This window comes from Phascolarctos cinereus, unplaced genomic scaffold (genome assembly GCF_003287225.1).
Source record: "Phascolarctos cinereus isolate Bilbo 61053 unplaced genomic scaffold, phaCin_HiC Scaffold_4;HRSCAF=312, whole genome shotgun sequence".
NCBI lineage: Eukaryota > Metazoa > Chordata > Mammalia > Diprotodontia > Phascolarctidae > Phascolarctos > Phascolarctos cinereus.
In genome coordinates this window covers 682564603-682585439 of record NW_027555847.1, presented here as the reverse complement: position 1 = coordinate 682585439, position 20837 = coordinate 682564603, and the positions used below count along the sequence as shown (strand labels likewise).

Sequence of the window (20837 nt, the reverse complement as noted above, 5' to 3'; positions counted from 1 at the left end):
CCGATTTCCTAATTAAGCATGCCCCCCCCCCACACCATGGCCTAGTTCCCTTTTATGGGCAGCACTCCCCCTAGGCCCTCCTGAGCTCACCAGGATTCACAGAATTTCTTGCTCAGTAACGGTCGCTCCTGGTTTCTCCGGCGCCGAAACCAGCGTTGGGCCTGCCTCACAGAGAGGCCGCACTGGCTGGCCAGGTGACTCAGCTGAGCCTGGGGACAGAAGGACAGGGAAAGGGGATAGGAGGAAAAAAGGGAAGACCTAAGCTCCTAGTGATAGTGGGGGAGATGTCCCCTCCCTCAAGCTCACGCAGGCCACTGCCCTCCTCATTAAGTTGCCACTCTGCCTCCAGGAACCTGGAACCTCACAGATCCAGGTGAGGACTACAGCATAGAGCTTAAGGGACAGGGGCTGGTGTCTGGGGTCAGGGTTAATGGATCTGTTTCCTCCCTTGTCAGGGAGGGCAAGTCCCCAAAATAAAGCATTTCCCAAGTCACACCCAGGAAGAAAGGACGTGGAAGTTGGGGCAGAGCCATATGCTGGGGAAATCTCCCTAAAAGAAACCCCCTTGAGAAGAAATTTAGAACAGGGGCTTTCAGAGCTGGGAGGATCCTCAGAAATTTTCAGGTCTAACCCTTTTCTACTCCCTAGTTTTACAGATGAGAACACTGAGAGGCTCTGAGAGTTGAATTGAGTTCAAAGTCATCCAGGCAATTAGTGGAATAAATGGGATTACAGAGCACTGGCCCTGAGTTCAAATCCAGCCTTAGACATATAACACTTACTAGCTGCATGACCCTGGGCAAGTCACTTAACCCCATTGCCTAGCCAAAAAAAAAAGAAAAGAAATGAGACTACAACTCAAGTTTCCTAGACTCCTAGTCCTCTCTGATGTTAGAGATTGGTAGATCTTGGTACTTAGATCAACATGAGGCTGAGTCTACACTGGGCAAGTACTTGCTTAACCCCTCTAATGAACTGAGGAACAGCAGGGATTTCCCACAGGGAAGAGTTTAGGCACCCAAGGCTCCTTAACAGCATCCAATCCTGGGACCTGCTCACCTCTTTTGGATCCTTATTATGCGTCCGGAAAAAGGACTCCAGGATAGGGTTGGGGGCAGCCTTGACCCTGAGTCGATCGCGCACACCTAAAGCCTTACTCAGGGGCATTGCAATGGCTCTAAGAGAAGAGACAGAAGGACGTGAGTACCCAAGAACCCCTCTCCCCATCTCTGGTCTTCTGGGAGCTCTTTTTGCCAAATCCTGCCCCCCAACTGGCCTGCCCCAGCTAACTCATACAGCCTGCAGGAAGTGGAACATGGGCAAATGTGAGGGGGCTCTGTGAGTAGGGGAGGAAGAGGCAGCGGGTTCTCAGCAGGGGCAATTATAGGGTGATAAATCTAAGCAGAACTCTGGGATGTTGGGAAGGGGAAAGGGGCATCCCTGCAAACGGGTTCCTGATCAGAAGAGCCTCTTGAGATGCGAGGCCATAGCCAAAGAGCAAACATTCTCCTCCTTTCAATTTCAGCAAGCATTTATTAAGTGACCATTGTGTGTGAAGCCTTATGCTCAGTGCAGAGATATGTACTTCAGAGCCCACGGTCCAGAGAGGGATGAGGTACCAACACAGCTACATATAATATGCAATATCACATAGTACATCAAAGCAGTGAAAAGGAACCTTCTAAGAGGGAAGATCATTACCAAGTTGGGGAAGGCTTCCTGGAGGAGGAAGAGGAGGCATTGGAGTTGGTCTGCAAGGGTTGGAGATGAATTTAACAGGCGAATAAAGGGAGGAGGATATTCCAAGTTGTGGGTAGATGTGGGAGTGTGCGAAGGTGTTGTCCAGTTTAACTGAAACCTCATGTGCATGGAAGAGAGTAAGGCAGTAAGATCCTCCCCACTTAGTTTTTGTGGTCCAACAATATTCCACGCGATTTATATACTGCTATCTCATGGAATTGCTAGGAGAAGAAACGCTATGTGAGCTCTTCTGTCAAAAGGTATGGTACGTGGGAAACAGCCTATGTGGCTGAGAGCCAGAGGGGATTAGGTTGGAATCTTAGCTTGGCTAGTTGTTGATTGAGTGACTTTGGGGGAAGTAATTTCATCTTTCTAGGACTTAGTTTCCTCATCTGTAAAATGATTGGGGTTGGACAAGCATGGTCTAGTTCTAGGGTCCTTAACCTAGAGTCCACAGACCCTCAAGAAGAGATTTCAAGTCTGAGAACTTGGATGAAATACATCTTTATTTCAATATAACTGGTTTCCAAACACTGGCCTTGAAGTCAGAACATGAGTTCAAATCTGACCTCAGATACTTACTAGTTGTATGACCCTGGGCAAATCACTTAAACCCGATTATCTTAAACAGAAAAAAAACAACTGGTTTCCTTTGCAATCTGATCATTTTATTTTATGCATTTAAAAAGATTCTTCTGGGAAGGGAGTCACAGGCTCCCCTAGACTACCAAGGGGGCTCCTCAAGTCTAGCAGAAAAAAGTGTTGAGTCAGACCCAAGGATCAAATCGCTTGCAGCTTCTTGTTACCTGTGTTACCTCGGGCAAATCTCTTCATCTACCGGGCCTCAGTTTCTCCATTTGTAAATTAAGGGGGTTGAACTTGATGGCCTCTGAGGTCTCTTGCAGCCCCAGAGCTGCGATCCTGTGTAAAAGGAGGTGGCCAGGCCAGATGGCTTTTTACGGCTCCTTCCAGCCCTAATTCAGTGAGCCAGAGCCACAGAAGTAGGCACTAATTATCTTAATTGGCTTCTATCTAAAACTGCTTCGGTATGGGGACTCGAATTCTTGTAGGTTGGAAAAGATCTCAGAGGTCATCTTAGTCCATCCCATTCTCCCAAATAAATATCAATAATAAGAGCAACAATAATGCCAATAACAGTAATGATGATAGCTAGCATTTATATGGGGCTTTAAAATTTATAACGTGATTGACATATTAATCCACTTGATTTTTCACAACCACCCTGTGAGGTAGGTGAAATTATCATTCTCATTTTATAGAAGGGGACACTGAGGCACAGAGTTTAAGTGACTTGTTTAGAGTCACACGATTGGTAACTATCTGAGGGATGAACAGTCTTCCTGACTCCAAATCCTGCCCTATCCAATGAGGCACCCAACAACTGCCCAAAGATGCCTTCAAAATCCCCCTACCACTTAAGTTTTCTGTAATAAATGTTTGACTGGACTAGGGAAGGTGCATCCCAGTGATGACAGACAACAATGGACACAATCCTTGTGTAAGGATCAGGTTTGTTTTGAATAGGTTGCCAAGACCTGACAGACAAATCCATCCCCTGAGGGCAACTCTTTGGTGATGAACCCCTCTGACGTTCTCTTGGTCTGGTTTTTAGACAGTATCTCAGCCTGTTGCCCAAAGGCCCTTCTAGCTCAGGGGGCAATCCAGAGCTTGCCCTATACTGACGCAGCCTATAAAAACTAAGGGCCACTACCAAGCTACATTAAATCACCAGAGAAGGGCTCCATGTGACACAGAGTCCCTTGTGGACAATTATTAACATTTTCTTGGAAAGTGTCATTCTTTCCTTATATCAGTTGTAAATTCATGGGCCTCTTTGTTTATGTGGCAAACTCGTCTCCATTTTTATAATGGAAGTCCATGGGAAAATAGGATCTGGTTTAAAAAAGCTTACTTTGCAGTCCCCATCCTGGAATGCATTGATTCCTCTGCTGTGGGTATCAGGGCTATACCAGGTGGCTGGTGGTCCTGAAGAGGTGAGATGTATGGAGCTGTTAGCTCATGTGAAGGGTTTATTGAGCCGGGAAAACTGACAAATTGTCCCTCTTTGGTGCTCAAAGACGATCATCTTGGTTCTATTAAAAACACCTTCTTTGCGATGGGTCAGAGGCTGTGATGAGGGCACGAACCACCAGGACAAAAAGGAGGGCAATCCTCCCCTCTCTGGTACTGCTTGCTCTATAACAGCCCAGTAAGGTCAGCAGAGCACGTAAGAACATTTCCATTTGTCCTCCTATTGGTTTTCATTCTTTACAACACCACTAATGTGAAAAGATGTTTAATAGGAATATATATGTAGAGCCTATATCAGATTGTGCACCATCTTGGGGAGGGAGGAGGAGAAAATTTAAAACTCAAAAGCTAATAGAAGTGAATGTTGAAAACTAAAAATAAATAAATTTTTAAAAAAAGAATATTCGCATTTGACAGATGAGAAACTGAGCCTCCAAAGGCTAAGTAACCAGCCCAAGAAGAGACATGATTTATGAAACTAGGTTGGCTCTGGTTGGTTGTTATGCCATGATGATTACTGACAGATACGAAAACATGAATATTTTTTTTTTGCCCATAGGTGCCCATGTCCCAGTACCAACAGGGAAGGAAGCCCACAATTGACTTACCTCTCAAAGCCAAATCTGACGACCATTAAGACCAATGCTATGGGAATGGATGCCAGCAGGTCCCTGGGGTGAGGGTAGATGACCCCATCTGAATCCTCTGTGTCAGCCCATGAGTACCCAGGAGGGAACCAGTACTCATCCTTCCAAAACCACTCATACAGTCCGGTCAGCATCCTGGAGGCAAAAGGCCAAGAATTTTACTGGAAACATCCCAAGAGGGAGGGGACACAACACTGGCAAGGAAGAGCATGTGTCAGTTAATCAAAAAATCAAGGCACATGGATCATTGATTTTGGAAAGGGAGAATGTCATAGATAACAGGGACTTTGAGGGAACTCTGACCCCCTTATTTTACAAAGGGCAAAACTGAGGCCCTAGGAGAGGAAAGAACTTGTCCATGGTCACACAGTGAGTCTGGTATCCAAATCTGACTCCTGACAGATGTCACTAGCTATCTCAAGGCCACCAGAGTGGTGGGCATCATCTAATACATCAGCTGATGCCTACTCTCCCTTGGCACAAGAGACCCTGCTGTTCCAGACTTTGTCCAGCATTTACCAGCTCCTAGCTTGGCCCAGTTGTGATTCTATCACTGATTGGGGAGATCATAGGGGTTGGGGAAGGCAGCTCCCTGAAAGAGAAAGAGACTCTAAAACAGTAGACATAGGAGAGCCCTTAGAAGATAGAATGTCAAAAAGCATATCACAGTCTAGAATGTTAGAGCTGGGAAGGAATTAGAAGGTAGATGGGACTTTGGTCTGACAGTGCGCAATCTCATACACTGGTTGCAGAGTACAATTACGTTCATTTACAGCCATAGCTTCAGGTTGGCTCCTGGGACTGGTTGGTCCAGGGGGTCAGTGCCACCACTGGTTTTCTCCCTTACAAACCTGAGTAGGAGGCCCAATTTCTGTTAGGAAGAGGGTCCTTTGGAAAAACAAAAGGTGGCCCTCAGAACAGGCCGATCCCTCCAAGTTTTCCAGATGGGGGATAATCTTCTTGGTGGCCTAGAAGCTAAAGTTAGCTCAGCTGTCTAGGAGAAGGGGCTTAGGGCTTCAGTGATGCTCCCCAGCCCAGGCCAAGAGTGGGTAAAGGTCCTTGGATCAAGGAGGGAGAGGTGCTGGGATGGTGCAATAGCCTCAGATACACCAGGCTCTGCCCAGTGAGGGGGGGGAATGTTTCCTGGCCTTCCCTTGAGTGAACCAGAGGAAGTGCTGAGGATGGGGTTGTGTTGATAAAATCAACCAGAGACAGAGATGAAGAATACAATGTGAAGTCCACCCACAGCCAAGTGTCCCCCTTGCTTTCACTACCTTCTCTCCTCTACAGCTCAGAGAGCTTTCCTTGACCTGTCCTAAGCACACTGGGCCTTCCTGGACTCAGTCTGTTAGACTTGAAAGGAGTTTTAAGGTCTATCAAACCCAACTGGGGCCAGGCTTTAGAGCTGGAGGACCTGGGTTTAAATTCCAACTCTTACTACTTGTGTGATTTTGGACAAATCATTTAACCTCTCTGTGCCTCGGTTTCCTCATCTGTAAGATGAATGTGTTGGACTAGATGACCTCTGAGTTCCTTTCTACCTCTAAATCAGTGACCCTGTTTCTAAATAAACAGAGGCCCAGAGAAGGGAGGGGCACACAGCAAGCCAGAGGCCCAAGTCCAGGGTTCTGTCCTCAGCCTTCCTTTCCTCCACATTTGGTCAGGAACCAAGTCCTGTCTGTTGTATCCCAATCAATCCTCTACCCTGGCCTAACCTAGTCTTACTACAGCCCCCTAGCTTACCCCTCTGCTTTCAACTGTTCTTACACAGGATATCAGTCCTTTTGTTAAAGCCCAGCTCAGACAAGCCCTTGCTTGGTTAAGCTACTCTCCATATTTCTTCTGGGGCCCTTAAAAGGGCAGTCCAATTTTCTAAGCCTGGCGTTCAAGACCTTCCACTGGCCCTAACTTATTTGCCCAGCCTGAATGCTCCTTGGTTCTCCCTCATGCCTCAGCCCAACCAGGTCTCCCTTCCTTATAGAGGATCCTCACACGAAGGCTTCTGGAATGCCCTTCCTCCCCAATTCCTCCATACCCTCCCATCAAAGCCCAGCTCAGGTGCTACCTCTTCTAGGAAGTCTTCCTGAATTCTCCCGGGCCACAGAATCCTCTCTAACGCTCTTATCACGGAGTAGTGTGAATGCTAATGCTGCCGTTCCTCACACATAAGTATCTACCTAAGAGAATGGAATGGAAGGATCACCTGGTTCCAGTTGAGATGTAGGAGACAGTAGGCGCCCTCCCCGTTCCAAAAGACCAGGTCAGCCAGACTCACCCGGGCGATCCTTCCTCTAATGAGGCTCAGAGGAGGGAGGGCTAAGCTTCAGAACAGCCACTCCATCCCTCCCCTATCAGGCCTCCCTGGCCCCACCCCTTGCCCCGCCCAGCCAGCCCCTGGCCCTGCCCTAACCCTCCTCCATCGGCTGATGCTACCGGAATTCAGAAAAGTCAAGTCCCCAGGCCCCAGCTTAAGGTCTTTGGGCCACCTGGAAGCTCGGTGATAATTCAGTTTTCTCCCGAGAGAAGTGGAGGCGGGCGTGGGGCTCTTAAGTCTTGTCTGCAGGATCCGTTCACGGACCATTAAATTGGGAGGCGCTTTGTGGTCCGTTCACACCCTCCGATTTTCTTAGGCTCCACCCACCCACCTCCACTCCCTTCCAGTGGGAGACAATGAGATGGGGCCCGGCAAGAAAATGAGTGAAGCTACTTGACAAAGCCGTGAACACTAAGTGCCTCCAAATCTCTCGGTAGTCTGGCCTCAGATCTCATCTTTCAACTAAAACTGCTTTCTCCAAACTTCTTGAGACATTGAATATTTTATTTTTCCCCAATTACATGCAAAAACAAATTTTAACATTCTTTTTTTCCCCTCAAAATTGTGTTCCAAATTCTCTCTCCCTCCTTGAGAAGCAATTTGGTTACACATGTGCAGTCATGCAAAACGTATTTTCATTTTAGTCATGTGGTGAAAGAAAACACAAGCCAAAAAAAAAACACCCAAGAAAAACAAAGTTAAAAAATAGCATGCCTCAATCTGCATTCACTTTTATCGGTTCTTTTTCTGGAGATGAATAGCATTTTTCATCAGGAGTCCTTTGGAATTATCTTGAATCACTATATTACAGAGAATCACTGAATCATTCACAGTTGATCATTAAACAATATTGTTGTTATCGCTTACAAGGTTCTCCTGGTTCTGCTCACTTAACTTTGCATCAGTTCATTTTCTAAGCCTTTCCAGGTTTTTCTGAGAGCATCCTGCTCATCATTTCTCACAGCACAATAGTATTCAATCATAATCATATACCACATATACCAATCAGCCATTCCTCAACTGATGGGCCATCCCTTCAACTTCCAATTCTTTGGCCCCACAAAAAGAGTCGCTATAAACATTTTTGTACATAGAGGTCCTTTTCCTTTTGTTTTTTTTTTTTATCTCTTTGGAATACTGACCCAGTAGTGATATTGCTGGGCCAAAGGGTATGCATGCTTTTATAGCCCTTTGGGCATAGTTCCAAATTGTTCTCTAGAATGGTTGAATCAGTATACAACTTTACCAGCGGTGCATTAATGTTTTAATTTTCCCACATGCCCTCCAACATTTGTATTTCCCTTTTCTGTCATATTAGACAATCATAGATGTGGGGTGGTTCCTGAGAGTTGTTTTAATTTGCATTTCTCTGATCAATAGTGATTTAGAGCATTTTTTCATGATGATAGCTTTGATTACTTCATCGAAAACTGCCTGTTCGCATCCTTCGACCATTTATCAATTGGGGAATGACTTGTATTCTTATCAATTTGACTCTACATATTTGAAAAATGAGACTTTTATCAGTTATGGTTTCTGTTTATTTCCCTCTACCCCATTTCCCCCTGTTCAATCTACTCTGTCTTTCCTTCCACCCAGTCCATCCTCAAAAGTGTTTGTTTTGTTCTTGACCATCACCTCCCTCAATCCACCCTCCTTCTCCTATCTCTTTCCCCTCCTACTTAGGATAAGAGTGTGTTATAGTTATTTCCTCTCTGAGTCAATTTTTGATGAGTAAGATTCAATGCTCCTCCCCCATCTTCTTCTCCCCTGTGTCAAAGCTCCCTTTCAACCTTCTTTAATGTGGGATATTTTACCCCACTCGACCTCTCCCCTCCCCCTTCTCCCAGGGCATTCCTCTAACCCTTCCCTTTTAAAAAAGATCACCCCATCATATTCAACTCACGACAGTGCCCTCTGTCTGTGTATACTCCTTCTAACTGCCCTAATGAGAAAGTTCTTAGGAGTTACAAACATCATCTTCCCATGTAGGAATGTAAACAGTTTAAACTTATTAAACCCCTTATGATTCCCCTTTCCTGTTTACCTCTTTAGGCTTCTCTTGAGTCTCGTATTTGAAAAGTCAGAATTTCTATTCAGCTATGGTCTTTTCATCAGGAATGCTTGAAAGGCCTCTATTTCATTGGATACCCATTTTCCCCCCTGAAGGATTATACCCAGCTTTGCTGAGTACGTGATTTGCTTGTAATTCTAGCTCTTTCATTCACACAGTCACCACCCCAGAACAAGCCCTCTTCACCTCTTGCCGGGACCAAGAACCTTCTGACTGGCTCTCTGCCTCACTTCTGATTCCCCTCCTCTCCATCTGGAACACAGCTGTCAGTGAGTTTTTAAAAGTGAAGTTCTGCCCCACTCCCACCCAGTGACTCCCTATTACCTCTAGGATCAAATAAAACCCCTCTGGCGGGTTATAAGCTAGCCCTTTCCCACCTTTCCAGCCTTCTTAGTCCACAGTACAGTTATCCCTTCCACATTGAGGGATTAAGCACCCCCTTTGTTCTGGAAAATCCCTGTAAAATTTTTTGGCCCTCCCTTTGTCCAGACAAGTCTGAATTTTTTCTTTAATGGAGTGTTTATATTAAAAGATAAAATATGTTGATAATATGCAATACTATACATATATTTTATGCACTTTTGAGTTTCTAAACTTTTTATGTGTGGTCTGCTGGCCTTCACATGAATTCCACAAAACTCCCAAAAAATTCCCATTTAATTTCTTATGCCAGCCTGATATATATTGAAATTGAGATGGGGAAAGTCTCCATGGGGAAGGGATAACTATACAAACCCATGTAGCCTAAGCTGATGCCTTGTTTTGGTTGGGTTCAGTCAGAGAAGATTATATGGAACAAATAGACAAGTACTATTTTACTAGAGCACTCAGTCCATCTTGTAAGAATTTCAAATGGTAAAGAATAAACTTGGGTCACTTCTAATCTGGCCACACCCATTTGGACACATTAGCCAACTATACCCCCAAAGCCCAGGTCTTCCTCTGTTTTCTGCCTTTTTACTGCCCCTCTGTCCATGACCCTTGACTCCCTTCCCTGCATGCTCTCATCCAGCCACACTGGCTTACTTGGGTAGTCTTCACACAAGACATTTCATCTCCTGACTCCATCCTGGCACTGGCTATCACCCAGGCCTGGAATGCTTTCCTGGCTGCCTTCAAGACTCAGATTAAATCCTGCTTTCTGGAGGAAGACTTTCCCAGTTCCCTCCACTGTTAATGCCTTACCTCTTCCACTTGCACTGTGTGTATATCTTGAAGGCACATAGTTATTTATACTTTGTCTCTCCCACTAGAATATGAGCACAGGGAAACCTATTACCTTTTTTTTTTGTAACCCTGGCACTGTGCTGGAGAATATTAGCATAGCATATGGCACCAAGTAAGTGCTTAATAAATGATTGGGTTTTCTATTTTTTTTGGCGAGGTGATGGGGTTAAGTGACTTGCCCAGGGTCACACAGCTAGTAAATGTCAAGTGTCTGAGGTCAGAGTTTAAACTTAGGTCCTCCTGACTCCAGGGCTGGTGCTCTACTTCGACACCTAGCTGTCCCTCAATAAATGCTTGTTGATTGATTGATTTCCTGGCTCTAAACAGGGGTGGATAAGGCATTGGATTTTCAAGCAGAAGGACCTGGCTTCAAATTCCGCCTCAGGCACTAGCTGTATGACCTTGGGCAAGTCACTTTACCATTCTTTGCCTGTTTCCTCAAGTGTAAAATGGGGATGATAATCTAGCACCTACCACCCAGGTTTGTTGTGAAGATCAAAAGAGAAAGTATTTGCAAAGCCCTTAGCACAGCGCTTTGTATAGAGTAGGTGTTGAATAAATGCTTGTTTCCTTCCTTCATACTGCCATCACAAAGTCTTCTTTATCCTCTGCTCCTGCGTATATAGTAAGATACTGCGTGTATAGTAAAGGTTGGATGACTGTTGCAACAACTCCTTTCCTAATCTTCCTGCCTCAACTCTCTGCTCTTCAATCCAAGCTCCAGAGATTGCCACAGTGAAACCCTTTCACTCCTCTACTTAAGAAACTCCAGCGGCACTCAGTGGTCCTTTTGAAAGCCCTTCCCAAACTGACTCCAACCTACCTACCTTTCCAACCTTATTGCATATTTCTCCTTTTGTTGTTGTTTTGTAATTTTCCAGTCATGCCCAATGCTTCATGACCCCATTTGGGGTTTTCTTGGCAAAGATACTGGAGTGGTTTGCCACTTTCTTCTACAGCTCATCTTACGGGTGATGAAATTGAGGCAAACAGGGTTAAGCGACTTGCCCCGAATCACATAGTAAGATCTGAACTCAGGTCTTCCTGACTCCAGGCCCAGCACCCTATCCACTGTACCACCATTCTCTCATTTCTCTATCTCCAGCCTTTGTCCTCGCTATTCCTCTGCCTAAATTGCACTCCCAGCTCACCAGTGCCCCTCAGAATTCTTTTGTTTCTTCCAAAGCTAAGCTCAAGAGTCATTACCTAGTTGAAGCCTTTCTGGATTCCTCCCTGATACTAATGTCTCTCCCTTAGATTACTTTGTATTTGTTTTGTTTTTATTTACATTTTTTCTTTGTTATTGTAAACTCAAGTCATCTCTCACGCACAAACATTTCAAGATACAAAGAATTGACAAGGATTGTATAAGAAACTGTAATTTTAACAAGGTAGTAACAAAGTGGCCCTCCTGGTGCCCTCTTCCAAAATTTTTCTTACACTTTCAAAAAATATTGATTGTGTATTTTAATACACTTATATATGTACTTAAGATCATAGCTACAGAACTGGAAGGGGGAATTGGAGGCGACCTGGTCTAATCTCATTTTATGAGTAAGGAAACCGAGGCAAAGTAACTGGCTTGATGTCACATAAGTAATAAGTGTCACAGGGAACAAGCTCCCCCAACCCTCCCCCCCCATAGCTTCAGGCCAGAAACTATTTTATTTTTGTTGTTACCAACCCAAGCACCTGGCATGTGGTTGGTGCTTAATAAATGCTTGATTGGATCAATGAGGGGCACAAGGTAGAAGATGAGGGTGAGAAATACTGGCACAAAGGAGTAGGACAGGGGCAGCTGGGTGGTACAGTGAATACAGCACTGGCCCTGAAGTCAGGAGGACCTGAGCTCAAATCTGGCCTCAGACCAAATACTTGTCACTTATTAGCTGTGTGACCCTGAGCAAGTCACTTAACCCCAATTGCCTTAAAAAAAAAAGGAGTAGGACTGTTAAGAAGGGAGAGGGGATCTTGAGACAAGGGGATGGTGATGACACAGTATTTTTCTTACAGTAACTCTAGCATGAAGACTAGGGCTAAAGAGCTGGCCTGGGCAGAGGGTTTGGTGGGGAAGAGAGAACTTGGTCCTGGCTTTGTGCTATGTTATTTCGGATAAGTCCCTTCACCAATCTAGGCCTCAGTTTCCCCATCTGTAAATTGAGAAGATCAGGACTTGACAGTCTTTAAGGGCCCTTCTGACTTCTGTGGTCTGAGTTGATAAACTAGAGTAAGGCTTACCAAGTAAAACACACAGCCCCTCCCCCCATCTCCATGGTAGCTTCACTTCCTCTACCCTTGGTCCTGTCTGCTGCCAACCACCAAGAGGAAGTACAGAAACGGTGCAGCCTTCCTTTTACATTCAAGTCCTTTGCCTTTGATAACCACTGATAAACAGAACTAGTGCTGGGGGGACAGGGCTCAGAGAATGCTGATCCACAGCCTAGAGATTGCTGTGGCTCCCCAGGCTGGATAAATCAGACAGGATGCTTTAGGGACAAATGTCAAGTATAAAGTAAATGGCAGGCAGTACGGTGTAGTGGATAGAGAGCTTCCCTTGGAGTTAGGAAGACCTGGGTTTAAATCCTGCCTCTGACATGTACTAGCTGTGTGACCCTAGGCAAGTCACCTACCCTTTCTAGGCTTAAGACAACTCTCCAAATTTGAGTTGAATAGAAGGTGAATTAGTAGAGGAATCCCCCGACATCAAGGAAGTCACAGGTCCAGGCCCTATCCTGAGATGTAAAGTCTTACCCTCAGATTTTTTAAAAATCAAGTACAAGGTGGGGGAGACTGTGGCCCCAAAAATCTTTGGCCAAGTCGCTTTACCTCCATGCATCTCAAGCATCAATGAAGAGGTTGGACTAGATGGCCCCTGAGACCTCTTTCCAGCTCTAACTAGTCCTAGGACTAGTCATTAACCCTCTCTCAGCCTCAGTTTTCTCATCTGTCAAATAGGGGGCTGGACTGGATGGTCTCTGGGGTCTCCTTCCAGCTCTAGATTGGAATCTTAAGATACATTAAGAGAGGGGCAGCTAGGTGGTGCAGTGGATAGAGCACCGGCCCTAGATTCAGGAGGACACAAGTTCAAATGAGGCTTCAGACACATAATAACACTTACTAGCTGTGTGACTCTGGGCAAGTCACTTAACCCCATCGCCTAGCCAAAAAAAAAAAAGATACATTAAGAGAAGCTTACAGGAAGGAAGTGGTAGTCTCCATACTCTTTGGATCCAGTCAAATCATACCTAGAGTATTATGTTTGTTCCCAGGGGGCTACATTTTGGGAACAACATGGCTGGACAGATGACTGGAGTCCATACCATCTGAAACTCCATTGAGAGAAATGGGGATGTTTAGCCAGGAGAAGAAAAGACTTGGGGGTGAGGGGAGGGGGACAGGCTTCCTCTCTTCAAGTCAGTGAAGTGTCATATGGAAGAGAAGAGGGAAGAAGAAGCAAGGGGTGAACATCACAGAGTGATAGATTTAGGCTTGACTAAGGATGAATGTCTTAATGAGAGCCAGCCCAAGCCCAGAGGGGAAAAGGATTTCACTGCAGGTCTTTGAGCACAGGCTTGATGATGACTTATAGGGTATGTTGAGAAGGGGCTCCTGGTCAGCTCCAGGTTGTATCAAAATGGTCTCTAAGGGGCTTTCACACTCTGAGGGTAGGTGACTTGCCTAGGGTCACACAGCTAGTATGTCAGAGGCAGGATTTAAACCCAGGTCTTCCTAGCTCCAAGGGAAGCTCTCTATCTACTACACCGTACTGCCTGTGATTCTCAGGGGAAGGAGGGGAGAGTGGGAGGAGAAGAAAAACCCATTCTACCAGGAGGATCCCATGTGAATTCCCTGGATAAGGATCACTGGTTACTTCGGGCTGTCCCAGGGATGGCCTACCCCATGAGAACTCATAGGATTTAGAATTGGAAGAGAGCTTAGAAGTCTCATCATTTGACAGATGAGGAAACCAAGGCCCAGGGAGTTAACTGACTTAGCCAAAGCATTTGGCTATTACCAATGTACACAATTACTAATTAAGAAGAGTTAGGACTCAAACCCAGGTTCTCTGATGTTAAATCCAATGCTCTTTCTAACTGAAACTGAGATTGGGAGGATCATTGGTTAAGAGGCCTTAGAAGCCATGTAGGGCCTCTATCCCATTTCAGAGAAAAGGAAATGGGGGCCCACAGAGGTTAAGCATCTCACTCAAGATTACAAAAACACTAAGTGGAAGAGGCAGGGGTTGAACCCAAATCCTTTGACTCCGAAGCTCTTTAGCTCCTCCAATGCAGCCTCTCCATCCCAGGAAGGCTTCTTGCTAAGTTCTGTCTTCTTCAGAGGCAATTACAAGCCCCTCATTGGCCAGAACAACTTTAATATTCACTTCCTTCCCCACCCAGGTCCAACAGATTCAAGTATCAGTTTTCTGCTACCTACTTTTCCCCATCTGCTTAGCAAGCTGTGCCTGATAAAACTAATGCCAACTATGAGACCCTGGCTCTCATGGAGCTGCCATGGAGAGCTTAGCTCCTTTTTTAGAAAAGCTGGCACCACCCCTTGGGCTAGGGCTCCTTTGTATAGGTAACCCCTAGGTATTGCCACTTGGATTCTCCCAAATAAAATGGCTGGATTGAAGATATAACTAGTGGTGCCCAATGCACCAATCTAGGGCAAGCAGAAGAAAAGTTACCCTCAATTCAATTTTAAGACAAATTCACTTGGGAGGAGAAGAAGAAAGAGAGATACCTTAGACCTTAAAGTGCTATGATGAGGATCATACAACCTGACAGTGTTACCACCAGGGGAGGGCTGTAAGAAGCCAGGTGAAGGAAGAACTCATCAGTGGAGGAGACTCACACCATTTGGGCTCACCAGGTGCCAAATTCGATTGTTTCCATTTGCTGGCAGAGTTATTTGTCAAAAACAGTAGATTCTGGGTACAGCTAGGTGGCATAGTGGATAGAGTACCTGCTCTGGAGTCAGAAGGACCTGAGTTCAAATCCAGCCTCAGACACTTGACACTTATTAGCTGTGTGACCCTGGACAAGTCACTTAATCCCGTTATCCAACAAAAAGCACTCAATGTTGGTGCCCCCAGGTAAAGCACTGATCATCATCACACCCTATTTATAGTTCTAGGCTGCCCTAAGTAGCCACTGAAGAAAGCTGGATAGAAAGAACATTAGATATGGACTCTGAAGACCCAATTTCCAGCAATGCTTCTTACTATCTTTGTGACCTTGGACTTCTTATCTCATATCTCCGGGATCCAACTTTCCCACCTGCAAACAGATGGTTTATACTAAATAGTTTTTAATCCTCAAGGTACCTTTTGGCACTCAGTGATTTTATGGCTTAAAATATCTGGAGAGATGAAAGCTCACAGTGGGTGTGGAATTCAGCTCTGCTATAAGGTTGATAAGGATCTTTGGAAGGTTTCCTGGGTCAGTGGGAGAGAGGGGCAGGAAGAAAATGGTGTAGGGCCCAGAAGTTGGGGAATCCCTGGGAAGTTTTTGCAATACAGAGTATAAGATCCTTGAGGGGAAGAATTAGTCTTTTATCATCAGCACCTGGCATAGTGCCTGGTGCATGCATAGTGGGTACACAATAAATGCTTGTTGGATTGAATTAAGATTGGAGTTGAGCTGGCTGGCTCCATTCTTCATTTGGCCCCCTCTTCTCCTCTCCTTAGACCAGGCATTTCCCTACAGCCCTGGGAGTCATCACCTCCTCATCACAGAGTCTATTGAACTCATACTCTCACTTCACTGGTGTCCCAGCCCAGAGGACCTTGGGGCCATTCACCCTGTTAGCTTCTGGTTGGTCATTAGGACAGCCCTTATGGAAAGTCTGGCCAGTATGGGAGGGAAGAAGGAAGAGATAGGAAAAACCTTCTGCCCCAGATACAAGATTGAGACTACGCCTAAGGAGGGGTCAGGCTGGGAGAAACCCATGAGTTACTCAGGCAGTAGAACCAAAAACAGGGTACCATCACAGCCTGCTACTGATTGCTAGCTGATAGGTAGCCTGGCCTATAGCCCTGTTCCTTATGTGGGGTAGTGACTGCCAAGACTGATTGGCCTCAGCATGTAATGCAGGCAGGAGTGGGGGGAGGTAGAGGAAACAAGGAAGAAGAGAAGTAAGTCAGGAGACACATGGGGAAGGCAGAAATGAAGGAGTGAGTGCCCATGGAGGGAAGGGAGACGGTTATTTTCCCCACTCAGTCAAATCCAGAGAGATCAGGGCTACCTGGAACAAGAATTGACCCAAGGCCAAGGGCACTCACAGTCCTCTGGAAGGAGAACAAAAAGGACCCTCCAGGGCACAGGGGCCCCATATCTTGCTCCTCTCATTGGAAAGGTGGGTAATAGCTTTGGATGTCACCTCTTCCAGAATGACACCCATCTCCCTTGCAGCAGAGGAAGAGAAGGCCCAGATCTTTTGGCAAGTTCATAAGGCAAGGGGAATGGGTGGTTTACCAGTAGAAAAATCTTATGGGCCAGAGGAGAACCTCACCCCCAACCCAGGTGAGGCCCCAAATGCCACCATTAGAAAACAAAGTGACTGGCCTTCTTTAGGATACCAAAAATGATTATGCACAGATCAACACTCATTCTGCAACTCAGAGAACTGAAAAGCCAAATGATTTACTTAGGGTCACACAGCTGGTATGTGGCTGAGGCAAGACTTTGACTCTTGGGGCCAGGCTGCTGTATTGGTAGAGAGAGTTTTCTATCTGGGAGTTCCCCACGCCAATGGTTACAGAGCTGGTTCTGACCCCTTCACCCTCCCTTCAAATAACTGACCTTATCATTATCTCAATGGATTCTCAACACAACCATGTAAGGCAAGGGCTACAGGTATTATTATAATCTCCATTTTATAGATGAGGAAACTGAGGCTCCAAAGGATTAAATGGTTTGTCCATTGTTGCACAACTAGAAGGTGCCGGAGACAGGATTTGAACCCCAGATCACACTTGACTACAGTACCAGGGTTTTTTCCCCTAGAGTTGTACCAAGTCCCTTGGGGAGGGATAAAGCTTTGGATTATTATTAACCATAGGACATGGAATGTCAGAGCTGGGAGGACACTTAGAACAGGAAATGTCAAAGATGGAAAGGACTTCAGAATATAGAATGCCAAAGCTGGTAGCGACACTAGCATATAGGATGTCAGAGCCCGGATTGTTGGTGTTTTTTGTCCATCATTCTTGAAGAGGACCATGACATCAGGGAGGTGATGCCATGACATTCAAGTGGACTGGATTTAAGTGAGGGAGGGCTGTGCAAAGTTACCAGTCTCAATTTCTCCTCTGGAGCCATCTGGGTCCAGTGGCAAGATATAGATCAGGATGACTGGACATGGCCCTGGTTGCACTGGAAGACGTAAGCCTCTTTAAGTTAAGGTCTTTCTGCAGGTCTCAGTTTGACTGAGACAACACCCATTCAGTGATTAAGGCTAGGTAAGAAAAAAAAATCAGGGAGGGGGAGACCCTTTGGGATTTCTGGCCCAAACAGAAATAATTACTATTTACATCCACACTGAGCCAGTCAGACCCATACAATGACCAAGTAGGGCTTGGCCTGGGACCTATTGCTGGCCACTCAAAGACAGCCGGAGTGATCTGGGATTAAGGTACAGTCCTCAAGAAAAAAAATATCTAGTCCATAGACTCCAAGATATCTTGCAAGATTTCAGTGATCAAAATTTACAGTCCTTAGGTTGGAGCACCCAAAGGTAAGGGTATGATACCTCATGTGGACAGAAGGAAGGGAAAGGAAGGAAGGGGTGAGCTGTATTGTCCAGCTGGCCAGTTGCAGTCGGGTCCCCAGTGGAGCAGTTCCCACTACTACTCACAGAGGTAGCTGTTTGTGCTTTGTTCTCGAACAGGAGCATGACATCAGGGAAGTGATGCCGTGACTTACATGTGAATTGGATTTCAGTAAGGAGGGCTATGCAAAGTCACCAGCCTCACTTTCTCCTCCAGAGCCATCTGCAGCCAGTGGCCAGATAGAGATCAGGACAGCACTCTAGACTGGGAAGAGGATTCATTTATTTCTTCCTTCAGGTAGCAAATACCTCCTACCATCTTCCTTAGTGGCAGCTAGGTAGTATGGTGGATAAAGAGTGTTAGGCCTGATGCCAGGAAGACCTGAGTTCAAATGGATTACACCTTTACTAGCTGTGTAACCTTAGGCAAGTCACTTAACTTCTCTGTCTGCTTGCTTCTTCAACTGTGAAATGGGGATACTAATAGCACGTACCTCTAAGGGTTGTTGTGAATATAAAATAAGACAATATTTGTAAAAAGTGCTTTTTATATACTTTATTAATTTTTCTTTTAGCACAGTGCCTGGCACATAGTAGGCACTCATAAATGCTTATTTCCTTCCCTTCCTGCCACAGCTAAAGGAAGACCAGAGATGTGTGGGACAGAGTGCAAGATGGGGGCCTTGCCCTCTTGGGGTACACAGTTTACCTAGGACAAATAAGATAGAGAAGAACATAAGTGGAGAAGGACTCTAAAAAAGATAAAGAAGCTGGGCAAAGGGCTCAGATTGGGGCTATGGGTTGGGGAACAGAGGGATGGGAAAGGGAGAGAATGCAGGTCAATGTTAAGGTTGGTGCAACAATCCTGTGGAGAGGCCTCAACCAGCCTGGGGTGGGGTCTGTGAGTGGAGGAAAGGGGGAGGTTGGAGGGAGCTGGCCAAGGTAGCCTGGCTAGGATTTGGTGACTGATTGTAGGAGGGGAAAGAGTCAGGAATGACTAGGAGTCTTAGAACCTGATGGGGATGATGAATAGGGGCCAACAACAGAAACAGGAAGCTTTGTTGAGGGGGAGGACAGGTTTCAGTAGATAATGATGAGTCTGGATTTAGACATGTTGAGTTTAAGGGTGCCATGGGCCTTCAGATTTAAGAGGCATTGTTATAGAGGGAAGAAGTGAAACCATGGGAAGGGGTGAGATCACCATGGATTTTGAGGTCATAGAGTAAGTGCTAGAAAGGACCTCAGAGGCTCTCTGGCTCAATCCCTTCATTTTGTTTTATTCTTTGTGAGGCAATCAGGATTAAATGACTTGCCTAGGGTCTAAGAGCTAGTGTCTGAGGCTGGATTTGCACTGAAGTCCTCTTGACTCCAAGGCCCGGTGCTCTATCTACTGTGCCACCTAGCTACCCCGATCCCCTCATTTTATAGATGAGGAAATTGAGGCCCAGAGTGGTGAGGCAACATAAGTAATAACCACCAGCAGTGGGATTTGAACCTAGGTCCTCAGATGCCAGAGCCAGTCAGTATTCCTCCTACTACAAGGACATGAAGGGGGGGGGAAGGGCAGAGAAGGCTGAGAGCAACAGAACCCTAGAAAATACTTAAATCATGGGATCAATGGGTAGGGGACAGGGAATGAGAAATAGGAAAAAACAGACATAGGCTAGACAAAGAGCTATTAGAGAGACGGGAGAATGGTATGGTCAAGGGAGACCTGGGTTCTAGTCCTCACTCAATTGACAACTGACTTCTTGCCCTTTGAAAAGTCCCTTCCTCACTGACTCTGGGTTTACTCTTCTATAAAATAAGAGAGCTGGGACTTGATGAACTCAAGACTCTCCCAGTTTCGGTGTTCTCTGAGTCAGTTTGAAAAGCATGATGGATGAGTAGTAAGATAGCCAACTCATGCTCTGCAATTCCTTTATGTCCAATCAGCAGTCTTCCAAAATTTGTCTCTACCCTGAAGCCCTGACAGTGCTCTCCAGGCTTTTAAAGACTTTCAAAGACCCCCTTCTCCTGTCTGATACTATCACCCCTCTGGTATAGGCTCTTATCACCTCATGCCTGGATTACTGCAACAGCCTGCTGGTGGGTCAGCCTGCCTCAAGTCTCTCCCTATTCCAGTCATCCTCCCCACTCTGCTGTCCATGATTTTTCTAAAGTAGTAGTCCGAGAAAAAAAGTACTAATCTGATTATGTCACTCCCATACTGAATATTAACTGCATTGGCTCCCTATTATTGCCTCCAGGATCAAATACAGAATACTGTTTATTGATCAAAGCCCTTTATAACAGTTTTCTTGTACCTCACATTCATTCCCCTCCTCCCACCCATATACTCTTCAAACCAGTGACACTGGCCTCCTTGCTGTTCCTCACACAAGACACTCGACCTCTTGCCTCCTGGGCATTTTTATTGGCTGTCCCCATATCTAGAATGCTCACGTCTTCTTCCTAGGCTTCTTTCAATTTCCAAGTAAAAGCTCACCTCCTAGAAGAAGGCTTCTCTTTCTTATTTCCTATTTATCCTTTCTATGGCTTGTTTGTACATATATGCTTGCTAGTCATTTCCTTCATTAGACTGTAAGCTCCCTGAGGGTAAGGACTCTCTTGCCTTTCTCTGTGCCCTCAGAATTTAGCCCAGTGCCCGGCAGATCATAGGTACTTACATTAGGAAAAATAAAATAGATAATTTTTATTAGATAAAAAGAAAAAAAAGTTTTTACACAAATAAATCTAATGACACCGGGCAAGTTATTTAACTCATCTGTAAAATGAGCTGGGTGGACTTACTTGTCTCTAAGGTCCTTTCCAATTCTAAATCCATTATCCTATGACCTAGATTCAAATCCTGGCTCTGCTCTTGACTATCTGTGTGATCTTGGGGCAAGGTGCTTAATCAGAAGTTCCTTTATTCATCTGGAATGATTTTAGGGTAGAAATGAAGGGTTAGGCTGTCACAGCCTTTCTTCACTCCTCAGATGCTCCTGGGCTCCCATCTGGCCTCCTA

General features: G+C 45.5%; 1 protein-coding gene across 3 annotated transcripts in view; it reads right to left on the bottom strand.

Annotated features, from left to right (window-relative positions):
• The window catches only part of LOC110202101 (ceramide synthase 4-like), a 50376-nt gene that overhangs the window by 12166 nt on the left and 17373 nt on the right, over nucleotides 1-20837 (bottom strand). For 2 of the 3 annotated variants that reach the window (XM_020978121.2, XM_020978119.2), the window contains exons 2-4: nucleotides 4401-4574; nucleotides 1060-1177; nucleotides 91-209 (exon numbers count right to left, since the gene is read on the bottom strand). In XM_020978121.2, the coding sequence (XP_020833780.1) occupies nucleotides 91-209; nucleotides 1060-1177; nucleotides 4401-4573 (410 nt within the window). In that variant the 5' untranslated portion in view covers nucleotide 4574. Of the gene's footprint in view, nucleotides 1-90; nucleotides 210-1059; nucleotides 1178-4400; nucleotides 4575-6642; nucleotides 6749-20837 lie in introns of those variants that run through there. The other variant, XM_020978120.2, reaches the window with a different exon arrangement.